We start from the raw sequence: 8,388 nt of genomic DNA, 5'->3' as shown, positions 1-8,388 counted from the left end.
CTAAGACAAGAAACTAAGCTCCCGAGTAAGTATACATAGTAATCAGTGCTTTGTGTACATTTTATAATGCTGAGTTATACGTATTGTATTGAAGTGAAACTTAAAATGAAAATTAACACGACCTCATACTAGTAAAGGGCACGATGCTGTTCCAGGACTCCTAGGGTTTTAAATCTGTAAGGCTTTCGTTTGAAAATTTGGTAGAACTAATTACAAACGTGAAGCATAATTTTTGCTAACGGAATTTTTTTTCAATCATTATGGTAAGAGAAATAATAAACAAACGTATAATTATTTTTATATATAAAATATATATTTTTTGAATTCTTAAATTAATGATATTTTTGTACAACTCTTTTGTATAAACTAAGAAAAGTTGATATTGCTTGAATATATTGTTAAAAACAGCTGTATGTCATCGAGTATACTTTCTCCAGTTTAGTTAAAAGTATGCAATAAAAAGCATACTGCATAAACTTTAATACTAACAAAATCAATTTTTTAAACATGCTCTAAAATATTACAACAACATATAAAATCAGAAACATTTAATTACAACAATATAAGTAAACTGTATTACGTCGGAAAACTTTTCCTTATAAAGATTCGTAAAATTTTTACACAGTATGTCTAAATTTATGAAAATTTTACAGTTATATACAAAACATTTTTTGAATTTCTAGTTGTAATATTTACATTCAGTAACGCACCAGCGTGTGTTTACTCAAAAATTGTATTCGTAACAATTATACACGCTTGGATCAGACACAATAACAAAACGTTAGTAAATTTTCGTTGTTTTAAAATATTTTACCTTAAATTTTTGATTCACAACTCGCATCAATATATCACATTCCCATTTTATTTAACTTTTTTCTTTGTATAGATTCTAATGTTTTTTCAGTAACGTTTTCAATGAGATTTTTAACAGAAAATGTTCCCATGTGATAAATAACTTATTTTATTTCCAATCAAACGCGTTTCGCTCATACTTCGATTGATCAATAAATCAGACTAACTTTTAGTAAAATGAATATTAATTGAAATCGTAAGAACTCTCGTACTTAGCATCGAAATTTAATAAATAATATAAACGGTATAATATTTAGTAGGTATATAATACATGTTTCATTCACAGCCTAATTATATGTAATAATAGTATACAGCTTTTTATTAGTTAATGACTATTACCATTAGGCTGATGAATATGGTGAAGGTCATTGCTGCCGACGACGACACATTCTTCGATAACGATTTCGGGCTTAACAAGCACCACCTTGGCCTCGCCGTCGGGCTGCTTTCGCTCATTCATATTGGCGATATCGGGCATCTTTTCGGGAACCTCGCTAGACTCATCGGTCGTGCCAGGCACTTGTTGAATGTATAATGATTCATCGGGTGCCGGCACAATGAAGAGCGGCTGCTTCTTACTTAGCAGCTCGGCAACTTCGGGCCCGTTGATGGCTAGAGTCACGTCGGGCATGGCTAAACACGTTTCTATGTGCATTTGCTGCTGCATTTGTTGATGTTGGCTTGTTTGACTGGGCAGATGGTGGTGTTTCATTATCGACTGAAGACCTTGAGAGCCTAACTTCGACGGCGCTTGGCGAGGCTGATGCTGGTGCAATTGATGCAATTCCACCGATGGATATTGATGATGCTGATGATGCTGGTGATGGTGATGGTGTTGATGTTGGTAATGTTGATGGTGCTGGTGATGTCGATGCTGACTGTTCATAATGTTGCATTGCTGCAAACTAGGTAGACTAGACATATCTTTACGCGTTGGCTGAAATATGAGATTCAAAACTAATGAGTTTGTGCCTTTTAATAACTTTTAAGAATTCTAAAAAAGGGTTCGGGTATTCAAGAAAGCATCAAGAGCCAGTAACAAATATTCGTAAGAAATTATTGAAAGTTAGAACTTAATTATACGTTATATTTATTAGGCTCACGCTTGCGAAACGTTTAGTCCCAAGATTTAAAAGTTTAAATTTGAAATTTAATAGCTATAAAAAGTTTTTTTTTTTAAACCCATTTTTACCTAATATTTTTCAGTAAGGTTCATAGGTATCTTTTTTTCTTTAGTTAAATTGTAATTTTTAGAAGAGCTTTGAGTGAACGCTAGAGACATTTGAACGTGTACATTTTTTCAGTAATTTTATCAGCATCTTCAAACTAACAAGCTTCAAAAATAAAAGAAAATGCAGTTTTGAATTTTGTAGAAGTTGAAAATACGATGGTTACGCACTTTATAAATCATTTCAATATTTCATTCATTCGTACTGGAACTATTTTAAACCTCGTTAACGCTAGCATAAACTATGCGACTAATGCATGCTCTGTAATAACCACCACTGAATGAACTACCTATATTAGTTCCAACTAATGAAATAGCACTTATTTAAATTTAAAAATGTTTTAGTTTGAGGGACTCAAAACAACCAATAGTAAATATTTTCTTGCATAAGATTACAATTAGTACTGATATGATTATATTATATTTCAAGTGTAACTTGTTTTCATTTCTTATGAATCACATTATTATTTAAACCAAAACGGACGATAAAAATTGTGTTTAGTATAAAAATGCTGTCAAAATCGTAGATTGACCTAAAACTTTTATAGGTATATGAGAATTATAACGATTATTGTGACAATTACTGAGAAACTGAAAATAAGCACATAAATATTTACTCAGAATTTAGTTTTAGTTTTGAGAGCTCGAAGCTAAGAAAAGTACAATATAATATAGTCGAGTTTATGCTTAGGCTAGCACTTGACAAAGAAAGTTGCTTGACTTGGCCTGCACGAAACTCCCTGATCTTTGGATTACGAGCTTTTCGTTTTATCTCCGCATACAAAATAGCTAGCAATAGTTCTATCTGTTTCTCTTTCGACTTCCACTGCGTGAGCATAGTTTGAACTATTTTTCAATATTATGCGACGGAAACTCGATGTGCTTGTTCATTTATAAAAGACGAATAAGTTATATTTTTTTAAATAATAAAAGATCCCTGGAGCATTAAAATATTTTTGACTCAAGAAATTAATTCATTCGTGTTATTATCGATGAGAATTTTTTTTTAAATTTTGCATCAAATAATTTTAACAAAAACTAGTTTGAAAAATTGTTGTGAATGATCTATGAAAATTTCGCAGATTTTATCGCAGCCCATATTTAAAATTCGAGGAAAACATTCAAAAACGTAGCTCTCAGTCAATGCAAGTGCTTGGTCGAATACGAATTCCGGAAAACATTACGTATATGATATGCTAAAGAAATAACGAGATACTGCATAAATGTGCTTTTGAAGCGTTTCAATCAACTTGACACCAAACGCAAAAAGATTGCGAACGCGAAGGAAAAGCTGCGGTTGCGAGCACGAATACGTGTTAAACTCGACAGATTTGCACCGCCACTATTTTTCCTTTGTCCATCCATATTCCGCTCTCTCGCCCTCGTGGCAGAGTTATGCGCACCAGTGACAGACTCCTAGGGCATACGCGTATATACAAACTCTTTGCACTCGCCGCAGTAAAAAACGGGTTAGTGCCGAGTAACTTTGAAAAAAGTTACAGAACAAACTTGACAATTAAGTACAAAAGCTGTGTTTAAGTGCCTGCACATTCGAGCTTTGAAAACGCGTGTATCGTATTAATTCGAAACAACTTGCATCTTAATTTAAAAAATGACATTATATAAAGCCACTGCGGGAACCGTTCTTGAAAATATATACGCATATGTGAGCACGTATGCAAATAAAAGCTAGCGGATTTGTTGAACCTATACTTATTTTTAAGGAGCAAAAAAGAAATTTTTTCAAATACCGCTCTTTATTACATTTTATAGATTTTGAGCAATATCGAAAAGTACATTTTATTAGAACACTTTGATCCTGATTCAAAAATGTTCATTTCCTTGTACCGCACTATATGAATATTTTAAATGAACGAGTTACGTTTGTTTAAGGACCAAAAGAGGCTTAAAATTGAAAAAAAAAATTATTCAATTTTTAGAAAGGATTCCTTCCCATTTGAACGAATTTTTGGAAAAAATAAAACGACAAAAAACGCAAAAGCACAAAAAAAGTTAACACGCAAGGTACACGAGAAAAAGTCATAAAACAGTTATATGCCAGTCAAAAATCGAAATTTTACGATTCTGATAAACGCATTGAAAAGAAGAAGGAAAATCTGTTCCGAAATTTGAATTTTAAGCTCCTTTTGAGCTTAATTTTTAAATACAAAAATGATGGATAGTTACGAGCGAATTTCAGAGAATGTAAACGTAACGAAAATCGATAAATCATTATACTCAACTATAGACGCAATGTTTGAAGTTAGGTATAAAGCATGCATTTCCGGTCGATTATAAACTAATTACAAACTTTAAATTCAAAAGTCACTATATTCGAATGGTTATATAATGTTAAAAAAGTAAAAAAAAAAGAAAAATCGACCCTTACCTCTGGTAATACTGTAGCATAAGGTTCAGGAGCCGGAGGCATGGCGAGACTGCCAAAAAAAGCTTGAGACTCAGTCTGGGCAGTGACGTCGCAGCGCTGCTTTCCACCGAGGGTGTAGCTGTCGGTGTTGGTGCGTACACTGGCGCAATTACTCCCAGACGCCGTGACATTTTCCAAGTATCTTTCATCGACTCGATGGATTTGGATCTCAGGAAGTCCAATGTGAGGCGTGTAGGTGGAGCCGACCTCGCCTCCGCTGTAGTCGCGAGCGTCGATGCCTACAGCGACTCCTCGAGCTTCCGGATACACGGCCACTGGTTCGCAAACGCCAGCGAGCAAATACGTCGTTCCAGCCGGCAACTGCGTAACTGCCGACGCCGATGAGGACGATAATTCTCTATCTAGCTCCGGTACCCCGTGAAAGCGAACAGCTTTTTTTCAAACGATAAAAAGACACGTAACTTATTTTTTGAGGAACAATATTCATTGGCTTGAGCATCTAATATTTACAACACATATCATATGTGCTATGTTTGCATAATATATAGCCAATTAAAAAGTCTTTCGAAACTATTAATTTTTCAGAAAATATTTCCTAGAACTGCTCAACATTAATAGTGACCCGATGACCGAAAAATGTCCATTTCAGTTGTTTCAAAAAATGTTGCCATTAATTTGATTGTAAATTATGTTACAAATGTTAAGCGCATTTCAAATACTCTAAAATGACAATTCAATATTTTCAAAAAATTTAGACCAGATTTCAAGAAGTTTAAATAGTACTACTTTGAGTCTCCATCACTAGATGGCGAGTACCTTTATTCGTGAAAATCTGCTAGTGGTAAAGTAAAAATAATTTTATAAGTTAAAGCACAGTCTGATCTTATGTCATCTTTAATGTTGGTATAATTTAATGGGCCTTTTATGTTTGAGAAACTTTTTCATTGGCCAAAAACTAATCATAAAATGATGAGACTGTCTACTAGGAATTATATAATTTCATTCAAGCACGTAGTTCTGAAATCATGTAATATATTCGAGTGATTCGTCAAGTAAGAAAAAATATAAGAAACCTTACCCTTTGTATGATGTTCCGTTGAAACATCATTTTCGGACTCCATGTGTCTTTTCAATTTTTTAAGACTTGGAGTCATAATTAGTACATCACTACATGCTACGTAAACCATAAGAATTATAAACCCCTGAAAAAAGACTCAAATGTACATTTATACACGAAGTTATTACGTCGAAATTTTTTGTACACCGATTGAGTGAATAATTTTCTAATTCTCAAAATAAATTCATTTGCATTTAGAGTCACTACAAAAAGTATGAACCAACATTATAAAGAAACGAATAATATCATTTAGTTGTTTAATTAAGATATTAATTTCAAATAATATTATAAAATGTAAACATTGTCGAGTGACTTTTCAGAAAATAATCAGTGATCAAATATACTCTATACATGAAAATACGTTAAAACTGTAGCTTTTGTCTTGATTTACTTACCAAGAGAGCTGAATGAAATGCAAAAATATAGTGGTAAATGATGGATGATGAGTTGATGTACACGATAGAAGATATTTCCATTGTTACGATGCCAAAAATAACCAATGCTGAGCAATGTAACATTTTTATCCTGTAAAAAAATTGACGTTACATGTTTCAAGCTTGTACTATCGTGATATTTGTTATTCTTAAAATACTTGTATGAATTTTACGTACCTTAATTTAAATACATCTTTTTTCGAAAAATTTTTCAACAAATTTTTGGTTTTTTGAATGATAGCAATGTACAGTAACAAAAACGTGAGTAACAAAGCTATTGAACACATGACAAAGATGTTATATGCTCCTGTTCCAAAAATTATCCACCATGATTCATGTTTCCATCCAATAGTTTTACGCGTTAATTCGGTACTTAATATCGCTAAAATTGGAACTCCTGTAGAAAAAAATACAAATTCATGTAGGCAGGGATGAAAATAAGAAAAAATCACAGCTCATTCTGCAAATAATCTGAATTTCTCACCAGTAATGACTGCAATCACCATTGGCTGAAGCTGTTGACTTGGATGAAAATTGGAAATTTCAGCATAAATTATCAATGCTTGAGAAATGGGTGATGATATACTCATTAGTAAAAAAGTCTCCAAAGACATCGCAACAATGGACAAATTATCCTATAATCCAAAAAAAGCTTTTAAACAACTTACTTACTTTTGGAAATTAATAGATTTGAAAAAAGTCAAATTTGACGATAATATTTTTCCTACTGCAGTCAGTAAATTATATTTTTAAATTCTCAATACGATAAATAGCAGTAAAGCTGTGTTTCTATGAAAGATTGAAAAATGATTGATAGTGCCGAAGGGATACTCACCTTAGGAACATCCGAATGTAAAGCATAGATAAAAGTAGCCATAGCCGCTACAATCGCAACGCAGCACTGAATCTTAAGAAAGTTCAACCAAGTTCTATTATGCCACCAAAAAGCCATGATGACCACCAGGGAAATGGTGCATTGAAGTAGACAGCTGCCACAACCCACGATCACGATGAAATTTCGACTGGCGTTTTGCGTCGAAACCACCTGTGCAGCGAAATTCAAACGTTTCGTTTATTCATTAACGTCAAACGTTGCCGGCAAGTCCTTTCGCAATTTTTTTTTCATTTTTTTGTCTACTGCCGCTTTTGTACGGGCGTAAGCCGCTTCCTATTTTTCGCAATGTCAGGCTCACGCATATAAATAGCCGGAGGATTTTTTAATTTCGATCTCGTCACCTCAAATGCCCAATCGCTGCTGCAGGTATTTACATATTAAACTACGGAAATTTTTTTTTTCATTTCCCGTGACCGTGATTTGATTCAACAAAATTTATTTTAATTTGATTTTAAGTAAAAATAAAGTAAGATTGTATTCGATTAAATTAATTGTTTAAAAAAGCGAAACGAGAACAGTTATATGTTTTAATGTGATTTTCAAATGCACTTATAAAAAAACTATCATAAAAAAGCGTCTGTAAATTATTAATCGTATAAATAAGGCAATGCTCGTTTAAATGTTGATCTTTAAAAATATCAAAAATTATCAAAATTACCTTATCGGATCTCATGGTGACGAATGTTGCAAAAGTGCCAGGACTGAAACAAATACATCTGCAGCATCCAGAATTTTCAAAGGAATCCGTGACAAGCTTGCACGCGTCAAGATTCCAATCACCTCCTGGACCTAGAGCGGCACAGCTCATATTCCAGAATTGTGCATCACTAACATTATGGCGAATTTCTCCAAACTCGAGATCGATTTCGAAGCGATCTTTCCGAGACAAATTTCGATGCGATATTGATACACTGACAACCCGAGAGCTTAACCTGTATTCAAGATCTGTGCCATCCCTAGAGAAATTTAATGCTATTAGTCAATTTTCCGAGCAATGAAAACTAATTTCTTTTAAATTTTAAAGCGATTTTCACTTACTTAAGTTCTGTAACATATGTACTAGGAAAAAATTGTATCAAATTACGATATACTGCCACCATTCCGGCAACAGTATTGTTGCTAATTTTCTGATTATTGTGGTATAAACGAATCGTCACTCGGTCGTTGTTCCAAGTGTGATATCTCCTTCATTAAGAAAAAAATAACACGATTTAGAAATAAAACATTTTAAATTGAAACATATTTAAGGAGAAAAAAATTTACTCTTGCTCATTTCGAGGAATTTTCATACTGTACATAATGACTGAATTTGTGTATACTTTCATGGGTAAAACTTGAACGAACAGCTCACCAAGTGACAAATATTGCCCACTTTCTCTGATATTTTCACTCCAATATTCCAACGTATGAAAAACTATCTGATTCAACATTACTAATTTCTACAAAAAAAATGTATAGATTGTATTTACATAA

The 8,388-nt window shown here is 33.1% G+C and overlaps 2 protein-coding genes across 3 annotated transcripts in view; both read right to left on the bottom strand.

Annotated features, from left to right (window-relative positions):
• Positions 1 to 423: 423 nt before the first annotated feature.
• Positions 424 to 7,055, bottom strand: LOC111693875. 2 transcript variants are annotated; one of them, XM_023459898.1, is made up of 7 exons: positions 6,856 to 7,055; positions 6,505 to 6,655; positions 6,198 to 6,417; positions 5,982 to 6,111; positions 5,548 to 5,671; positions 4,470 to 4,900; positions 424 to 1,789 (listed from the first exon to the last, which is right to left on the bottom strand). In XM_023459898.1, exons 1-7 carry the CDS (start codon positions 6,970 to 6,972, stop codon positions 1,178 to 1,180), a joined length of 1,785 nt encoding a protein of 594 aa, XP_023315666.1. In that variant the 5' UTR covers positions 6,973 to 7,055; the 3' UTR covers positions 424 to 1,177. The 2 variants fall into 2 exon arrangements, with proteins under 2 accessions (XP_023315666.1, XP_023315669.1); XM_023459901.1 differs by having other exon boundaries at positions 1,332 to 1,757.
• Positions 7,056 to 7,530: 475 nt separating this feature from the next.
• Positions 7,531 to 8,388, bottom strand: part of LOC106653278 (titin) — a 40,106-nt gene continuing 39,248 nt past the window's right edge. Inside the window, exons 12-15 of the mRNA XM_023460030.1 lie at positions 8,179 to 8,354; positions 7,954 to 8,100; positions 7,574 to 7,871; positions 7,531 to 7,542 (exon numbers count right to left, since the gene is read on the bottom strand). Of these exons, the coding sequence (XP_023315798.1) occupies positions 7,531 to 7,542; positions 7,574 to 7,871; positions 7,954 to 8,100; positions 8,179 to 8,354 (633 nt within the window). The remainder of the gene's footprint in view (positions 7,543 to 7,573; positions 7,872 to 7,953; positions 8,101 to 8,178; positions 8,355 to 8,388) is intronic.

This window comes from Trichogramma pretiosum, unplaced genomic scaffold (genome assembly GCF_000599845.2).
Source record: "Trichogramma pretiosum strain Unisexual culture from Peru unplaced genomic scaffold, Tpre_2.0 scaffold60, whole genome shotgun sequence".
NCBI lineage: Eukaryota > Metazoa > Arthropoda > Insecta > Hymenoptera > Trichogrammatidae > Trichogramma > Trichogramma pretiosum.
The sequence above is the reverse complement of the archived record's forward strand: the minus strand, read 5'-3'. Positions and strand labels throughout refer to the sequence as shown.

Bases quoted from the DNA above. Each gene is read 5' to 3' on its own strand.
- LOC111693875 (XM_023459898.1), bottom strand. From the start codon at position 6,972: ATGGCTTTTTGGTGGCATAATAGAACTTGGTTGAACTTTCTTAAGATT. The intron at 6,112-6,197 runs GTACGTAAAATT...ATTTTTTTACAG, and splicing joins AAAGATGTATTTAAATTAAG to GATAAAAATGTTACATTGCT. The intron at 5,672-5,981 runs GTAAGTAAATCA...GTCTTTTTTCAG, and splicing joins CATTTCATTCAGCTCTCTTG to GGGTTTATAATTCTTATGGT.